This window comes from Schistocerca gregaria, chromosome 2 (genome assembly GCF_023897955.1).
Source record: "Schistocerca gregaria isolate iqSchGreg1 chromosome 2, iqSchGreg1.2, whole genome shotgun sequence".
NCBI classification, from domain to species: Eukaryota; Metazoa; Arthropoda; class Insecta; order Orthoptera; family Acrididae; genus Schistocerca; species Schistocerca gregaria.
The window spans coordinates 212,797,880-212,817,217 of NC_064921.1; the positions used below are offsets into that span (position 1 = coordinate 212,797,880).

The following is a 19,338-nucleotide window of genomic DNA, read 5'->3' on the forward strand; positions in this document are numbered from 1 at the left end:
CCTCCGCCACAAACACCTGTTAATGTCCTTTTACAAAGACCAAGAAAAGGAAATAGAGCAAATAAATCCTCACTTCCAAATAAAACCAAACCATAAAAGATTTTGCTAAATTCTTAGACAAGAAATCAATAATTCCTCTCAACTATTGTCTTCCAATCTACTCATCTAAACATCTCAGTTCACCTCCCTAGGCCTTCATGCCCACTGGCCAACAAAATATTCATGCTTTTGTCCCATCACACTGTCTGCATGTCTGACTGTAAACTGCCGTGAACCAATAATCCACACCCCATACCAATGACAGGTGTGGAGTAGTGAACCGAAAATCCCTACACAATAACCAGATTTGGAGTAGCAGTAGGGCCCATCGAAAACAGCTACAAATCATGTTCAATCATCCTATTGAACACTTTCTCTTGAGCATATATTTTACCACCCTAAGAGTCATCTATGCTGCTGCCTCTGTATCTATCTCAATCACCCTATACCATATAATTTCCTTGTTCACATAGATCAATACCTCTTCACACCTTTATATATCCCTAAGTTCCTATGATGAACTTAACTGTGGGTGTCAGCTGATCACCTTCCCTTCACAAGGCCAACTTCACTTCCTAGACACAACTATTCCTAACATGTCACCTCTCTCAGCCTTTTCACATACAGCCACAGAAGTTTTTCATCCAATTGGAAGCTATCGCGATTCAGTTTAATTTTCCATCGTAATCCCTGTTTGCCCCTCCATAGCTATCCCACAATAACCCACCTAAAATAATCCAAGAACTAAGCCACAAGAGCTGGGATGTCTACTGAAGCTCACCATTCCCACATAGGAAACCACCTTTCCACTGTCCATAGTACCAATATATCTCGTACACTACTCCCTTCGATGGCCCCATTTCCTCCATTCTGCTGACATCTTTCCGTTTTTTGTTTAATCCCCATCGACGCTTAGACTTTTCCTTCGTCTGTTGAGTTTAATATGATCTGTGGCCTCTTTCTCAAGCCGAGTTGGTGTCGGTATATGGGCTAGAGGCACTACTACACGGTATTAGCTTAATTTCTCCTAGAGATGACTCGTTTTTGTCCCGCATAATGTGAAGACATACTCAGTTTACGTGTCAGGTGCCAGAGATTTTGCCACATCATTGTTGCCACAAATTATTTAAACTTTTTCTAGTCGTAGCAGTAACACCATTCATTATGATGGTTTGCTCCGCTTGTCTGTTGCGTAATATGTGGCCCATGTTAAGATAAAAGACGAACCACGAAATCAAACGGAATCAGAAAACTTCGTAAATTACTAGTTTGTGTAACCACCTCCTTCCCTTCTTCTATCAGTCCTAGTTGTCTAACCCACACTGTATTAAATCATCACATTAGTTTATAGAACATTACTGAATATTTCCATGGAGAAATGTGAAATAAACATAAACAAAATATAGTGAGTTCGAAAAAAATTTGAATGTTTACTGGTTTATACCTGAATATAAAGTAGCCAGGCCTCTCCTTATCTTCTTCTGTCTCGTAGTACGCTGTCTGTTTGCTGACGGATTCCATGTCGTGTACCCATCCGCTTAATTTCGTGTGTAGCATGTCTTTCACCCGTTCCGCATGCTTAATCCAACCGTGGAGTTTCTGCTCACTCATGTGGTTACCCTGAGACACACAAGAAATAGTAAATGTTACTTGCATAATATTCACAACCATCAGCCAGTCTTAATTTACAATAACAAGTACCACATTATATAACACTGAAATTACTGCCGGAGCAAGAGTGTAGTCATTCAGTTCTGTGCAGGCATTAAGACATTAATGCACAGTAGGTGCCTACCGGTGTCATGTTAAATACACACAATTCGCAAACTACGCCATCAGATAAGAGAGCTGCAGATATTTCTTGGTACTTAACAACACAAACGTATGAATGTGTGGCAATATGTCAAACCGAAATGCTCTCGGCCTGGCAGCAGCGTCAAGCTCCTCCACGTAGAGCCACATAGAGTAACTGGGACTCTCAGGAAATTCTGTACAAGCTTTTGAACGATATTCGAAAAGAAAATCATCAGCTCGTGAGGAATCTGAATACATGTTGCTACCGTTCACAAACGTAATGGTAGACATCAGCCGCTCCACATCACAAAAATTATCTGAACTGATTGTGCACACATGAAATGTCAGTTTGAATCAAAATTTGGCTGTTTCCCGACAGCTCTCTTTTGCCGAAAATTTCCGTTTGTTGCTCGTCATCTAACATTAGGGTCGTCTATATCTGGACACGTCTTGAATGTTGCAGATTGGAAGGAGTGTATCACAGTTTATAGACATAATGAATTTCAGATGGGGAAAAATGTGTCTATCCCAGTTGTTCTCGCTGATGTTAACAGAGAAACCAAATCAGAGAAGATATCGCAGGTTCGAATCCTGCCTCCGGCATGGATGTGTGTGATGTGCTTAGGTTAGTTAGGTTTAAGTAGTTCTAAGTTCTAGTTGACTGATGTCCTCAGATGTTAAGCCACATAGTGCGCAGAGCCATTTGTAAACATGGGACTATTCTAGGATCACTTTCTTGTCCGTTTTTCTATCCAACTCAAATGTTCAAATGTGTGTGAAATCTTATGGGACTTGACTGCTATGGTCACCAGTCCCTAAGCTTACACACTAGTTAACCTAAATTATTCTAAGGACGAACACACACACACCCATGCCCGAGGGAGGATTCGAACCTCCGCCGGGACTCGCCGCACAGTCCACGACTGCAGAGCCTAAGACCTCTCGGCTAATCCCGCGCGGCTTTCTATCTGACTGTTAAGAATGTTTTTTGCAAGTAATGGGTAGACGTTGCAAGTTGAAATTCATGTCGCATATTAATGTCTATGGTCTCTATGAGATATCAAAATTTTAGGCTTCTAAGTCACTCCACTCAAAAGATACAGCCATTTTCATCACATGTTCTGATACTCAAACAATTTATCAAACCCTGAAGCGTGCTTCCCGTTGATCTAGAACCATGACATGTGGTAAGAAGAAATTTTTCCCAGTAAGTTTACAGGAAAAAATCCGAAAATTATTAAGTTGTAATTATATAACGTGAAAAATGACATGTATGTAATCTTTTATCAGTCTATTTTTCTTTCCGTTTGTTAGCACCCTTTCTCTATGGAGCAGCTCTGCGTATTAAGTTCAAATCTATGTCTATGTACTTTTGGTGACATAAAAATTGTAAGCTTCTAAGTCAATGCATTCGAAAAATACGGTCATTTATATTTGGAAACTTGAGAACTCACTAATCAAAATCCTTAGGATGCTCCCCGTTGGATTAGAATCATGGAACTTGGCAAGCACTAAGGTTTCCAGTACAAGTAAAGGAAAACTTATTATAATTATATCAAATAAAAAATATCTTTCACAATTTGTACATACGCTGCATTCATCATCTGTCAAAAGCATATCACACAAATGTTACTGCAGGCAAACATAAAATGTAGGTAGCAGTTATGTTTTAGTAGGTAAATCAAATTGAAATTTTAAATCTTCTTCCTCAACGTAATTAAATTCAAGTCCCCTGCTCCATTGTTTTTGTAAGTTCGGGCTACGCTGAGGAACTACTTCAGAAATTCTGACATGGTCTTGGTATTCCCAGGACCAACATCTTGGCAGCATCGATACCGAAACAGGCAAAAATTGTTCGGATTCTCAAGTCCCGGGATGGATCAACTGTACGTATACAGAATGAAGTCTGTACAGGACCGTTAATGTGGGAGTCCCTCTCGCAGTTGCCCATTTTTTTTTCATTTACACTAAGAGCGAACAGTATGTTCTCCTGTGAGGTGAATGTTCATCAGAGACCAGGGTGGCGTCAGGAGCGTCAGAGCGAAGTGTAACAGAACTGCTCTTGCTCTCTTTATAGGGTGTCCCAAATCTTCTGGGTCATATTTAAAACAGTGATAATGGTTCCACAACTGATTTATATTGAGATAGGGAAGAAATGGTCGAAAATGCATATTTGATGTGCTATGGATATACACAACATACACCACCTAACTACAAGGTAACTCGTAGTAATTCTACAGAGCAATGACCTCCAGTCTCAGTGCACGTATTACAATAATGCATGTAGGTCCCATATTCTAGCTGAGATCCCATGTGTCTGTTCAGCACTGCAACAGGTAGCAGGTGATTAACAGCGTATATCCCTGACCACCAAATAGACTTGCTGTGCACAACTAGGCTCATAGCACGTGTGTCAAGTGACCAAGGCACGCATCGCGCAGGTCCATTAACATTTGCCGCTAGCACACCACCATCCCTGGTGTCAGTTGTCCATTGCATCAGGCAGCTTGCGATGTGTCAATGGTGAGGTGTATTACTGTGTACAGTGCATGACATGTAGTCCAAGATGGAACATTATTTGTCACGAGACTCAGCAGACATGCATTTTATGCATGATGCAGCAAGATGTATTGCCTGTAAAGTAACATGAATGTACAGAGAGTTCTTTCTCAACATGACTCATCCTATGTGGTAGATGGTTTCTTCTGTACATACCAGCTTATGGAGATAGGCTTGTTCATGCCACAAAAAGCGAGCCAAGGTTCCTACCAAAAACATATCTGGCACCAGACTTTGAAGAGATGGTGTTGAATTGTGCGGACGACTATCCAACTTACATCACCTGTCAATTTACCCACGAAATGCCCAACGCAAAGGATAGGCTGTAGAGTACTGGTGGAATACGTATTACATCTCTCTCATAAAGAGCGTTTGCAAGCTCTGGGAAAAACGGCTTTTGAACGCCACGTCCACTTCTGTCAATGGATTGGCAGTGCTGTAGAGCCAAACTTCATACAATTTGTTCGCAAATAAGCCCCTTTCACCCGTGATAGTGTTTCTATCCACGCTATTTGTTGGATTGCAAAGGAGAGCTTCTATTTCATGGCCAGCACGATGGCTGGATCTCACAACCCTGGATGTCTTGATCTGAGGTAGCATCAAGATGGTGTATGAAACACCTGTGAATATGGCTGAAGACCTGCTTACAAGGGTCAAAGCTGCCTGTCCCCTTGTACCACATTGCTGCTCATGCACCAGACTTCCACGGCGAATGTGGCCGCATCGCGTTTAAAGACGTAGCTTTTGTCATATACGCAGACTCAGTTTTGAGTTTTCACAAGTTCGTACACAGTTGTCACCTTGCCCCAGATGTTCAGAACAATGAATTATAACAAGACTCGGAAGACAATAGCATGGTTGACTCCATTCCATCATGGTAAAAGATGGGACGATAGACGAATGACAGGTGAGGATATGTTGACATAACTCCAAAACAGAGACAGCATTGTACACATCAAAGATCACGAGAAAATAGTCTGAATGATGCCATCTGGAATTTTGAATCGTTCGACTGTCCCTTAATCCGACATCTCAAGGACGTCTATGGTGGTGGAGAAGAAAACCGGTTTACATGTACTCCAGATGTGTGCAAATACTATTATAATGGTTGAGCAATAGATAAATATTTTGTAACAAAATTTTTGTACTTATTTAGATATCCCCGACCACATTTGTTTTACGTTTGGTTTGCCACGTACATTTATTTAAAAAGTGACATCTACCTTTTTTGAGAATTCGACAGCCGATTTTCGAAGTCTGCAATACGTGGCTTAAAACGTACCCGATGAGCAGATGCTTGCTGCCAGCGTTTCTGTACATAGCATAATCTCACTAATTTAATACAAGAATTTTTTCTTCTTTCGAGAAATAAACCCACTTTTGATGCTTTGGCTCCATGTTTGGTGCGTAATGAAAGTAGTACCAAGTGAGAAAGCATATTCACACATGTACCAACACGCTCAAAACTTTTCAGAACGCTCTATTTGTAAGTAAAGTTATTGGTGAGAGAAGAAACATAATAATAATTTGAATTCTTTTGCAGTGCACGCTGCATCGCTGAACAGGCTTATAAATAGCCCTGTTGAGGATCCCGAGTCTTATTCTCTCTCCGAGTGCTAGCCAGCACTGACGTCGAAACGAAGCGCTCGCGCGATAACGGTGATGATGATGGTGAGTTTAGTAAGCGTCCATACACACTGAATAACAATGATGACACCACACTGTTGTCACTCTTTACCGACGATGGTGTGATGTCATTCATCGTGAGCAACTAGGCCAGGGATGAAAGTAAATATAACTATTTCATATAAGAAGGCAATGTTTGTGTTTTTATTTGTGATTCTCCCGCCCTACCGAGCGAGGTGGGACAGTGGTTAGCACACAGCACTCGCATTCGAGAGGAAGAAGGTTCGATCCCACGTCCGGCCATCCTGATTTAGGTTTTCTGTGATTTCCCTAAACTGCTGCCGGCCGGTGTGGCCGAGCGGTTCTAGGCGCTGCAGTCCGGAACCAAGCGACCGCGCCAGTCGCTGGTTCGAATTCTGCCTCGAGCATGGATGTGTGTGATGTCCTTACGTTATTTAGGTTTAAGTAGTTCTAGAGGACTGACGACCTCAGATGTTAAGTCCCGTAGTGCTCAGAGTCATTTGAATCTTTTGAACCTTATTTGCTGCAGACAGATGCCGGGATGGTTCCTTTGAAAAGGCACAGGCGACTTCCTTCACTGTCCTTCCCTAATTCGATGAGACCGATGACCTCGCTGTTTGGTCTCCTTCCCACAAACAAACCAAAACCAGATTCCCATACCGACGTCACATGCCTCCACCAATATTCATGCAGGATACGCTCCTGCTGACCACCATGCCTTTTGATGATCTGTTGCTGGAAGCGTATCCATATGTGAACACAAAAACAATTTTATGTGTAAGTATTTAGAATTTATTAGTATTATTAATGAACAAATACTTTTTATATATTCCTAAATCACTAGATACTTATCAACTGCCTCTTATCTTCTTCTTCTGTGGAGATTTATTAGAAGGTGGTCTTGCGCCACAACCCAACCATCTCAGTGGCTGCCATCATCGCTGCAGCCCAGGCCTTCAAACTGACGGCCACATCCTCCCTCCCACAGACCGGCCCTTTGAATTACCTCTGCCCTATGCTGTCGTTATAGCGCTACCCCCTCCCCAGCCAGGTTCTTCCAACTGGCGGACGCCACAAGTAGGTGCCGCTGTGCCAATGTCGTCTGTGCATGGTCATACTGTTACAGAACATCAGGTACATCCTGCAGCCCCTTAGTACTACTCAGTGATCGATGGCGCTTTTGGAGACAAGATCTCACTTGCCTGAGGCGGTATTTCGAACGCTAGTAACCGAGATCGTGCCACTTTTCTTAATGTTTGTCAGACAGTTCTGGAAGGGGAGCTCCCTGGATAGGTCTGCAATACACCGTAACATACATTAAGTTCAAACCATCTATCTGCTGTGAACTTACGCCGTATCCCCCAAAGAGAATGTGCTGTTGAGGAGTAGAGCATTGTCCAAATTTGTGTGAGAAGTGGCGTTACACTATGGATCGGAACATTTATCAAGAGAATCATACTGGGCCATTTTTCAGAGATGCAGGAAAGCGGTTCTCGTAGGATGCGCAGCCATACCATCATTTCTATTCATACATATTTGATCCACTTATTGCGGCATCCAGTTACACCTCTCTTAAAAAGGATATATTTTAAAAATAAGCATGCATTAATGCTGAAAATCTTGATGAGAGCGATTTAAATTACACTACATGGTCGCTTGTTGCTAGCAGTAGGAATTACCTTATACATGTAGGGCATACGGATATGTATCGAACGTCAGATGTCCACGTGCATTATAATTTCCAGGGCACTCAGTTCCCCATAGAACTCCAGTTTATTCCAAAGATATGTAGAACCACAAGTATTCGATTGATGTATATGGGCAGTACATCAGCCAGCCAGAATAAGACGACGAACATGAACACACTGTGTGGAACAATAAAAAAGAAGTCAAGCTTAAAGTAGAGGGACCCATCCTCTTTTGCAAATTATCCAATACGTCCCAAACGTACACACTTGTTACCAATCTCTAAAGGCGATAAGCAACACTACATTTGGATCAAATGCATGTGCCATCTACTTTCCTCCCAAATGAGAACAAGAATGGTGCAAGATATTTTTGCTATAGATATCTCAAGTCGTTAACCAGGAATGGGTATACTGGAGGACACTTTTTCATTGTGGGAGCTGGGAATATGTGCAAATGTTTACCAAGAATAAAAATTTATAATTGGTGCATGCAACTGAATCTGTGTGGAATAATTTGATGAACCATTAGTCATATCTGTATATATTCTGTGTATAACATATGTGCTATGTATTCCTGTAAGAAACTACTTTATATACTTGTGTGTGTGTGTGTGTGTGTGTGTGTGTGTGTGTGTGTGTGTGTGTGTGTGCGTGTGTGTGTGTGTGTGTGTGTGGGTGGGTGGGTGGGTGGGTGGGTGGGTGGCTGTGTGTGTGTGTGTGTGTGTGTGTGTGTGTGTGTGTGTGTGTGTGTGTGTGTGTGTGTGTGCACATGTGCACACGTGAGTGCATGTGTATTGTTTTTGTGCTGCCATTGCTGTTGCTATTGTAAGTATGTATGCATGATTTATTTTGTCTCACTCCCTTAGTAAGAAACGTTTAGTACATATTATAACTTAAAAAATTACCTTATTCATAAAAAATGTGTATATGTAAGAGATATTTATCAACCATGAAATTAAAAGAAAATGTTAGGTATATCACAAATATGAGAAGAACAAAAAGTAAAATAATGTGATTTGCTATCACAAGACCTTTTCCCTTCTTTTCATTTTTTAATGAAATATTTCATCTAAGACTATCAGTTATGTATTGATGACAGGTGTCAGAGGAAAAAGAAACCATTCTCGGAAATAATATTTTTAAATTTACATATTACTACTCAGATCCCTTAATCGAGTAGGTAGGTTAGAAAATTTAAAAAGGGAAATGGATAGGTTAAAGTTAGATATAGTAGGAATTAGTGAATTTTGCTGGCAGGAGGAACAAGACCTTTCGTCAGGTGAATACAGGGTTATAAATACAAAATCAAATAGGGGTAATTCAGGAGTCAGTTTAATAATGAATAAAAAATAGGAGTGCGGGTAAGCTATAGACACGAAGCCCATGCCTACTACAGTAGTAAAAGCTTATATGCCAACTAGCTCTGCAGATGACGAAGAAATTGAAGAAATGTATGATGAAATAAAAGAAAGTATTCAGATAGTGAAGGGAGACGACAATTTAATAGTCATGGGTGACTGGAATTCTGTAGTAGGAAAAGGGAGAGAAGGAAACGTAGTAGGTGAATATGGATTGGGGCTAAGAAATGAAAGAGGAAGCTGCCTGGTAGAATTTTGCACAGAGCACAACTTAATCATAGCTAACACTTGTTTCAAGAATCATAAAAGAAGGTTGTATATATGGAAGAAGCTTGGAGATACTGTTAGGTTTGAGATAGATTATATAATGATAAGACAGAGATTTAGGAACCAGGTATTAAATTGCAAGACATTTCCAGGGGCAGATGTGGACTCTGACCACAATCTGTTGGTTAAGTACTGTAGATTAAAACTGAAGAAACTGCAAAAAGGTTCGAAATTAAGGAGATGGGACCTAGATAAACTGACAAAACCAGAGGTTTTACAGTGCTTCAGGGAGAGCATAAGGGAACAATTGACAGGAATGGGGGAAAGAAATACAGTAGAAGAAGAATGGGTAGCTTTGAGAGGTGAAGCAGTGAAGGCAGCTGAGGATCAAGTAGGTAAAAAGACGAGGGCTGGTAGAAATCCTTGGCTAACAGAACCAATATTGAATTTAATAGATGAAAGGAGCAAATACAAAAATGCGGTAAATGAAGCAGGCAAAAAGGAATACAAACGTCTCAAAAATGAGATCGACAGAAAGTGGAAAATGGCTAAGCAGGGTTGGCTAGAGGACAAATATAAGGATGTAGAGGCTTATCTCACTAGGGGTAAGATGGATACTGCCTACAGGAAAATTAAAGAGACCTTTTCAGAAAAGAGAACCACTTGTATGAAATCAAGAGCTCATATGGAAACCCAGTTCTAAGCAAAGAAGGGAAGGCAGAAAGGTGGAAGGAGTATATAGAGGGTCTATACAAGGGCGATGTACTTGAGGACAATATTATGGAAATGGAAGAGGATGTAGATGAAGATGAAATGGGAGATACGATACTGCGTGAAGAGTTTGTCAGAGCACTGAAAGACGTGAGTCGAAACAAGGACCAGGGAGTAGACAACATTCCATTAGAACTACTGACGGCCTCGGGAGAGCCAGTCCTGACAAAACTCTACCATCTGGTGAGCAAGATGTACGAGACAGACGAAATCCCCTCAGACTTCAAGAATAATATAATAATTCCAATCCCAAAGAAAGCAGGTGTTGACAGATGTGAAAATTACCGAACAATCAGTTCAATAAGTCACGGACGCCAAATACTAACGCGAATTCTTTACAGACGAATGGAAAAACTGTTAGAAGCCGACCTCGGGGAAGATCAGTTTAGATTCCGTAGAAATGTTGGAACACGTGAGGCAATACTGACCCTACGACTTATCTCACAAGCTAGCTTAAGGAAAGGCAAACCTACGTTTCTAGCATTTGTAGACTTAGAAAAAGCCTTTGACAATGTTGACTTGAATACTCTCTTTCAAATTCTGAAGGTGGCAGGGGTAAAATACAGGGAGTGAAAGGCTATTTACAATTTGTACAGAAACCAGACGGCAGTTATAAGAGTCGAGGGGCATGAAAGGGATGCAGTGGTTGGGAAGGGAACGAGACAGGATTGTAGCCTCTCCCCGATGTTATGCAATCTGTATATTGAGCAAGCAGTGAAGGAAACAAAAGAAAAATTCGGTGTTGGTATTAAAATCCAAGGAGAAGAAATAAAAACTTTGAGGTTCGCCGATGACATTGTAATTCTGTCAGAGACAGCAAAGGACTTAGAAGAGCAGTTGAACGGAATGAATAGTGTCTTGAAAGGAGAATATAAGATGAACATCAACAAAAGTAAAACGAGGATAATGAAATGTAGTCGAATTAAGTCGGGTGAATCTGAAGGAATTGGATTAGGAAACGAGACACTTAAAGTAGTAAAGGCGTTTTGCTATTTGGGGAGCAAAATAACTGATGATGGTCGAAGTAGAGAGGATATAAAACGTAGACTGGCAATGGCAAGGAAGGCGTTTCTGAAGAAGAGAAATTTGTTCACATCGAGTATAGATTTAAGTGTCAGGAAGTCGTTTCTAAAAGTATTTGTATGGAGCGTAGCCATGTATGGAAGTGAAACATGGACTATAACTAGTTTGGACAAGAAGCGAATAGAAGCTTTCGAAATGTGGTGCTACAGAAAAATCCTGAAGATTAGATGGGTAGATCACATAACTAATAGGATTGGGGAGAAGAGAAGTTTATGACACAATTTGACTAGAAGAAGGGATCAGTTGGTAGGACATGTTCTGAGGCATTAAGGGATCACCAATTTAGTATTGGAGGGCAGCGTGGAGGGTAAAAATCGTAGAGGGAGATCAAGAGATGAATACACTAAACAGATTCAGAAGAATGTAGGCTGCAATAGGTGGGAGATGAAGAAGCTTGCACAGGGTAGAATAGCATGGAGAGCTGCATCAAACCAGTCTCAGGACTGGAGACCACAACAACAACAATTTACATTTATACATAAATACCAATGTGCACTATTGTCCAAACATTTCATATTGATATACTCTGTGTTTGGCTTGTTGTATTTATTATTATCATGCAATTACAAGCATTGGTGCCCCAACAGTTTGCTCAGGTTCCAGGTTCGACTTGTATAGAGAGCGGTATATGTGAATCACGTGTATTTCTACACTGATCTATCTCGTCCATATTCACTTTGTTGGTGCGCAAACAGTTAATGAAGTCACCGCATGCTGCTCCATAGCATTGTCATCAGCAACACAATTTGTCTGAAGTAATTAATGCAGAATACGTGTCTCATAAATTAAATACACTTCACTGTTTGTTGCATATGGATTGTATTGTATTGTATGTTAACCGTGGACGTAGAAACGATGGAGATGCTCCGTCCTCGCCGCAGCCGCAGTGGTCCACAACCCCACGACGACTACCGCAGTCCACTTCACCCCTCCGCCGCCCCACACCGAACCCACGGTTATTTTGCGGTTCGGCACCCGGTGGACCCCCCAGGGAACGTCTCACACCAGACGAGTGTAACCCCTATGTTTGCGTGTAGAATTTGTTTGCGCAGCAATCGCCGACATAGTGTAGCTGAGGCGGAATAAGGGGAACCAGCCCGCATTTGCCGAGGCAGATGGAAAACCGCCCAAAAACCATCCACAGGCTGGTCGGTTAACCGGATCTCGACACAAATCCGAAATCTGAAAACGTTAAGTTCCATTTTAAAACCAATGAGTGTTTTTAAATCAAAACTATCTCTAAAACGTTGGTTTTACATAATGACTCTTCCTAAACATGTCCAGTCTACGGTCAACGAAGCCTAAGCTGCAGCTCAAAGGTAGTAAAGAAGTCGTGTTTTAAAATATTCTTGTAAGCTGCGAGGAACACAGACTACAAAACAATGGAAGCAAATCAAGTAAACTGCTTTTGTTGATATGAAATATATGGGTGATGGTAATGAAATCAAGATGGGATGACATGCTATGATTATAGTAGAAACCTGTCTTAAATACTGAACCAGCAACACAATGAACAAGCAACGTAATGAATACACCATACCATGGGGGAGGACCTGCAACCATCAATCTTTCATATTACCATCCAGCAAACATCCTTAACATTTGTTAAAAAATGATTTAATCTATCCACAACCTTGACAGTTCACTGAAACAGGAAACCCCCAATCCTCTTCAAAAAGAGTCAAGATGACCCCCACGCGGCACTTTAGGGGCGGACCACTGCTGCATGCTCCACAATAAGTTATACAAATACGCTGATTACGTTCCGTCATTTTTCTTTTCATCTAAGTGCTAGATGTCAGGCTGGCACAATGCCCAGTGGACGTTCTATGTGTTAAGACCACCTAGTTTTTTTTAGCGTTTGTGTTAAAGTCTCTGCTAGTAGTTTTCATAGATCATAGGTGGAAACTTCAGACTCGATAAAGGATTGAGTTAGGCCGGGAGACACGCGCAGAAACCCTAACGAATAAGATCAATGATCTCAGAAAGCAGGATCCAGTTTCAGGTTAGTCTGGCACAAAATTTCATTAGTTCTGACATATTCATTAAATATTCTGCTTGTGACTGGAAATACCACACTGCCTGTAACACAGACACTCGTTGACATAGCACGCGATAGCTGGCGGGTCAGAACTTCAGTGTTTCATTATTGTTACCCGAATTTTTCGGCTGTGGTGGCTGGGGCTTCGTCGAGTCACACGCATATTGCTCGTAGTGGTGAGCACATGGGTCCATCGCTGGTGTCAGGTCACAAGTATCAGCTGTGTTGGAAATATATATATATATATATATATATATATATATATATATATATATATATATTCTGAGGCTTCAAGGGATCACCAATTTCGTATTGGAGGGCAGCGTGGAGGGTAAAAATCGTAGACGGAGACCAAGAGATGACTACACTAAGCAGATTCAGAAGGATGTAGGTTGCAGTAGGTACTGGGAGATGAAGCTTGCACAGGATATAGTAGCATGGGGAGCTGCATCAAACCAGTCTCAGGACTGAAGACCACAACAACATATATATATATATATATATATATATATATATATATATATATATATATATATATATGGTCTTATAATTACATTTTCTGCTCGTATATAATTAGCTTGTATATATACAGGGTGGTCCACCTGAAATTTCTGATGAGATTATCTCGAAAGCTATAGATCGGGTAAAAATAGTGGGTAAGACAAGTTCGTAAGCACAAAGGGTGACATCAAATGATACCACACGTGACCTTCAGCCCCCGCCCCCTTGGGTGGGGAGGGGGAAACTTTTAAATCTTAAATGGAAATTCCCATTTGGTTTGCAGATTCGGATTCTCCATAAAAAAAGTAACCAAGTTCTGTCTGAAAGATTTCTTAAAACCATTGATAGATGAACCTCAAATCGAGAAAAAAGTAAAATTAGGGGAGAACTGTAATTTATTTAGAATTGTCCGAGAAAGACTCATGAAATCGATAAAAAATGTGCACCAATCCTTTCGTTACGCCAAAGTAAGCTATTTTTGTACAAAATATACTGTATCCTACTTCTAGAGTTACCCAGGAACAACGATATGGACGTAGTAGTGTGATGTTCCCTTGGGGTGCTTCTCTAGTTTGAGTCTCCTTACCTCTCACAGTTTGGGCTGTTTGTTTAATCGAACTAGCCATGAAGAAACTGTTCAAATTTATCCCCATTTGGTTCAATGCATAAAGTCATTCGTCTGCCAAAGCTGTCCACAGTTTTGAGCAGCACATCCCGTGGTACGGCTGCACACTTTCTTGCCCCATATAATTTCGGGTTGTGGGCTGTCTTTCATAAACAATAGTTTTTAAATAACCCCACAAGAAAAAATCAGGAGATGTTAGGTCTGGTGAACGTGGAGGCCACTGAACTGGTCCGCCGCGTCCTAGCCACCGACCAGGGTACCTTATGTTTAAAACGTTTCGCACGTTTTTAGCATAATGGGGAGCTGCGTAGTTTCTAAATCAATATCTTCCTCCAGCTCCAACAGATCATCGCAGAGAAGTTGTAAATAAGATTCCCCATTAACATTTCGGTCAGAAAAGCACGGTCCTATCAAGTAACAGTTTAAAATTCCACACCAGACCATTAACGACCATTTGTGTTGATTGTCAACTGGTCTGTGCCAGTGTGGATTGACAGGGGACCATTAATAAGAATCATGACGATTTAATTCCCATTGTTTCTGAATATGGCTTCCGCGGTTAACATAACGTTTCTAAAAAAAAATATTGTCACCTCCTATCATTTCCAGGGCCCATTGATAGAAATGCACGCGTATTTGGATATTTTCTGCGCTAATGCCTGTGTCAGTGTGATATGATACACGTTATATTTATGTGCCTTCAAAATCCTCAAAACGGTTCATTTCGGTATTCCGGTTTGTCTCTGAATCGCACGACTACTAATTTCGGGATCCATTTGAACGCAGGCGAGAACGGTAAAGGTACGAGCGTCATTTTCATTGTATTCGCGATGACGAAGTGGGCGGTGCATGTATCTATTTCGAGCTCACTTAGTGCAATTTCGAATAATGTTTTCGCCTGAATGTCGTCTGTTTGGGAAACTATCCGCATACAATTGCGCAGCTGCAGCGTAATTGTTATGGCATTCATCTAAAATTAACGTCATACCAACAATCTCTGTAGCAAGATAGTGAGCCATGTTACGCTAAAAAATAATTTACTTTCGTCAGTTGGTGTTTATGGTTCACAATCTGAAACTGAAGTGACGTCTGATCGCATTGCACCGACCTTTATACAGAGCCATAGTTAGCAGTTTTGCCACGGAAGCGCCACAGTCGGGTGAGTAATGCAGTTGTGAAGAGTGCCCTAACGAGATTTCTATACCACTCCGCCTCCCTCCATCAAAAACTGTGGTGAGTAAAATACATTTTGTGAAAAATAGCTTGATTTGGCGTAATGAAAGAACTGGTGCACATTTTGTATCGATTTGATGCGTCCTTCTCGGATCATTCTAAATAAATCGGAGTTTTTCCCCAATCTTAATGATTCCCGATTTCAGCGCCATCTGTGAATGGTTTAAAAAAGTGTTTCAGGCAAAACTTGATTACATTTTTATGGAGAATCCGAATTACCAATAAAAAATTGGGGTTTACGTTTAATATTTAAAAGTTGACCCCCCCCACCTCACCAAGGATGAGCCCCTTTTGCGCTTACGAACTTGTCTTACTCACAATTTTTACCCGAAGTATAGTTTTCGAGATAATCTCATCCAGAATCTTCAGATGGGCTACCCTGTATATATATATATATATATATATATATATATATATATATATATATATATATATATTCCAGTTGTTACTCAGGATATCGGCAGGTGACATAAATTACGGATGACCTAGTGGTACTTAGAGATTAGTACTGAACCAACATCATCGAACTTTGCCTTCTCTGGAATAAATGGACTTTGATTTATGAATTGTATCAGTGGGAATGAGAAAGATATAGCATGTTCTAGCGTTTGTAGATTAATAAATAATGTTCTTTCAATTTGCGCTCATGGTCTTCCCAAATCATCACCTCGTCTGCAAATGCTTTGATTTTCATGTTAAAATGGTTCAAATGGCTCTGAGCACTATGCGACTTAACTTCTGAGGTCTTCAGTCGCCTAGAACTTAGAACTAATTAAACCTAACTAACCTAAGGACATCACACACATCCATGCCCGAGGCAGGATTCGAACCTGCGACCGTAGCGGTCACGCGGCTCCAGACTGAAGCGCCTAGAACCGCACAGCCACTCCGGCCGGCGATTTTCACGTCACCTGATGTTGAACCGTGGCGATTTATTCTTATTACATTGACTATGTCAGTGCGTACAAGTATTTATGTTCTACCTAACTAAATATTGCAGTTCGCTGGTTATGTAAACTCAGACCCACTCCTTTCCTCCTTCCATTATGAACACACATCCCGAAATAAGGAAATATGCAGATGGCGTCTCTAAATGTCAGACATAGAATGTAGGTCAGTCTCCATTAAAGATATAACTAACTGGCTTAGATTTATAAAGTAGAATCTGACGTAAATTTTACCATACTTGAGAGAAAACAGGAAAAAAGAAAGATAGAGACGATTTTCTACCCTATACTTAACTATTCCGTGTTTAGGCTTTCTGAGTCACAACCACACAAGGCTCACCGTAATAAAGGTGGGTTCAGAGCTCTTGCAGAGATTTAACATCAGAGCTGGAGAACCAAAGAGAGTTACAGTGTGAACCAGATAAACTAGGAAACAGACTCCGAGTACTGACTAGGCGGTGTGTGTAATTTTCTTGCTACTGGTGGGTATAACATATCTTATAAGAGTAGGAAAAAACATCACTTACCATATGTTCGAATGCGAGGGGAACCAATAGCTGTGAGACGTGCGCCACACCAAACGAAACCAGCTGCGCGTAGTCTCGCCAGTAGTTGGAGAGACGTTCTCGGTAAACCACCTCCAGGTCTCGTAATTCTGGACAAGAAGTGAGACGACACACTAGTGAACAATCCAGTAGGTCAGATTTCTGTAGAAGCACGTCTTTCACTTTCTTCCTTCACCAGCTCACAGAGCTTATGTAAGTAGAATTTACTTTTTGGGACTAGATCAATATACACGGTCAGTATTCGTAGGAGTTACCATATGGATACCTTGACCAAACGTCAAAAAGGTCATACTCCAGTGACACATTTAAAGATTACATCATACAGTGTGAGTGGAGTACCATAACCCAACGTAGATTCAGCCACGAACTTTCTTTTTACATTGCCTAAGAGGAGAAGTATCAAAGACATTAAAATATACAACTATTTCAAAAATCACCCACACGACTTGCTCAACAATCAGGCAGATTTAACAAATAGGACATTTTTAGATAATCTGCAGTGAGTTTCATGATAGAAGGTAACTTACACGAGGATACGTAGTTTGCCTATTTTAGTTTGACTTAGTGACAAGCATAGGATAGAAATATTCGTACAGAATCGTGTGTACGCTGGTTTCATAAGATGAGTAGTCCTTATGATGTTTCCAGTACGTTGTATTGTTTTATATGAAAGTGAGGAAGAATCCTGAGCATTGCCCCACACTGTTATATTTAGAATGCTTTTATTTTAACATAGGTAACTCAAGAAAATATTGTAGCACAAGTTTTACTTGTGCAGCTGAAATAGCCCTTCTCCAGCTAAACATTCTAAGGACCATGGGAATGTATGACTACAGATGTACAGGCACACTACCTTACATATTAATAGTATATTTTACAATTAGATGATAGTGCACGTAATGTTCTGTAATTTGTGGGAAGTATGCGATCACATATTTTTATCTCAATTTACTATGATTAGCTTTTTATTTATTGTAATTTGTGTTTTGGATGAGTTCATGTGCGATGGGATTTCTGCCTTTGTGTAGTTAATATGCTACCACCTATACACATGGAAAACGATTAATGCGATTATTAGTGCCATGTTTTTATGAGTATCCAGGTTATTGCAAGTCTTTGAGGACATGCACCATATGTAATGCTACGCCATATCATAAGAAATAAATTTCTTATTTATGCCCTTATATAATATGATTATGTCATAAAACAAAATGCCAAAATTCTGTTAACGAATGTAAACACGATATTAAGATACTTGGCTATAAAACTTGTACTGTGGGACGTACAGTTGCTAACGAGGGCAAAGAAAAAATACTTGTGAATATTACTCCCACCGGCCAGTTGTCATGAAAAAAGTGTACATGAACAGTGATTTAATGAAATTCACATTAATAATGTTAACACTGATAACAGTAAATGTACTTTATGTCATTTTCACGATCCTCACCTCGTTCACAAAGCTAGAAAACGCACCATACAGATACGTCAATGAGATATATACATATCAGACGATTGGTAAATTTTGACGTCTACAGAGCCACAATGTAAGTCATGTGCTATTTTTAGCGTCTTTGTAGTATGCAATATGGATGGTATGATAGCGTCATTTTATAAATGCCATCTGTCCTATATTTTCCAGTTTTTGTAATATGCCCCTTGGTATTTGGCAGAAGATCGAAACTGCAGTCGAAAAAATAATTTTTAAACTCACTGGCAACTGTGATGTCTTTTAAAAAATTATTCTGCCCTTTTTGACGTCTGTGCGATGTTTTTCGAATTTTACCCTTATGCAAGCTAAAATAAGCGTATATACAGATGAAGAATGGTGTGAGAATATGGTGGCTACCATGTGTTTCTAACGGCACTGGAATTATTTAAGGGCAGATCACAGAAGAAAATGTTCAAAGGACGTGCATGTGCAGTTTATGGGCATCCTTCTGACTTTGTAAAAGGTCGCATCTTTGGCTTAAGGGACCTGAGAGCATCATACCGACGGATTACACAGACATTCGGCTGCAGGGCAATGATTGCAGAACGTGTACCGACGAGTTGGGGTCAAGACAATCGCATGGTGAGAAGATCACTAACCATTAGAAACAGGTTCACAGAAGCTGGGTTAAAATCTGTAGTTGCCTCGTATTGTTTACCATTGACACCTTACCACAGGCAGCACAAAGTACAACCAGAGTCAGCTGGGACACTGAGTGGCGTTCTGTGGT

The 19,338-nt window shown here is 40.6% G+C and overlaps 1 protein-coding gene across 1 annotated transcript in view; it reads right to left on the reverse strand.

The window, feature by feature from the left end:
• The window catches only part of LOC126335703 (uncharacterized), a 54,644-nt gene that overhangs the window by 22,207 nt on the left and 13,099 nt on the right, over positions 1-19,338 (reverse strand). Inside the window, exons 3-4 of the mRNA XM_049999161.1 lie at positions 17,081-17,208; positions 1,484-1,659 (exon numbers count right to left, since the gene is read on the reverse strand). Coding sequence (XP_049855118.1) covers positions 1,484-1,659; positions 17,081-17,208 — 304 coding nt within the window. The remainder of the gene's footprint in view (positions 1-1,483; positions 1,660-17,080; positions 17,209-19,338) is intronic.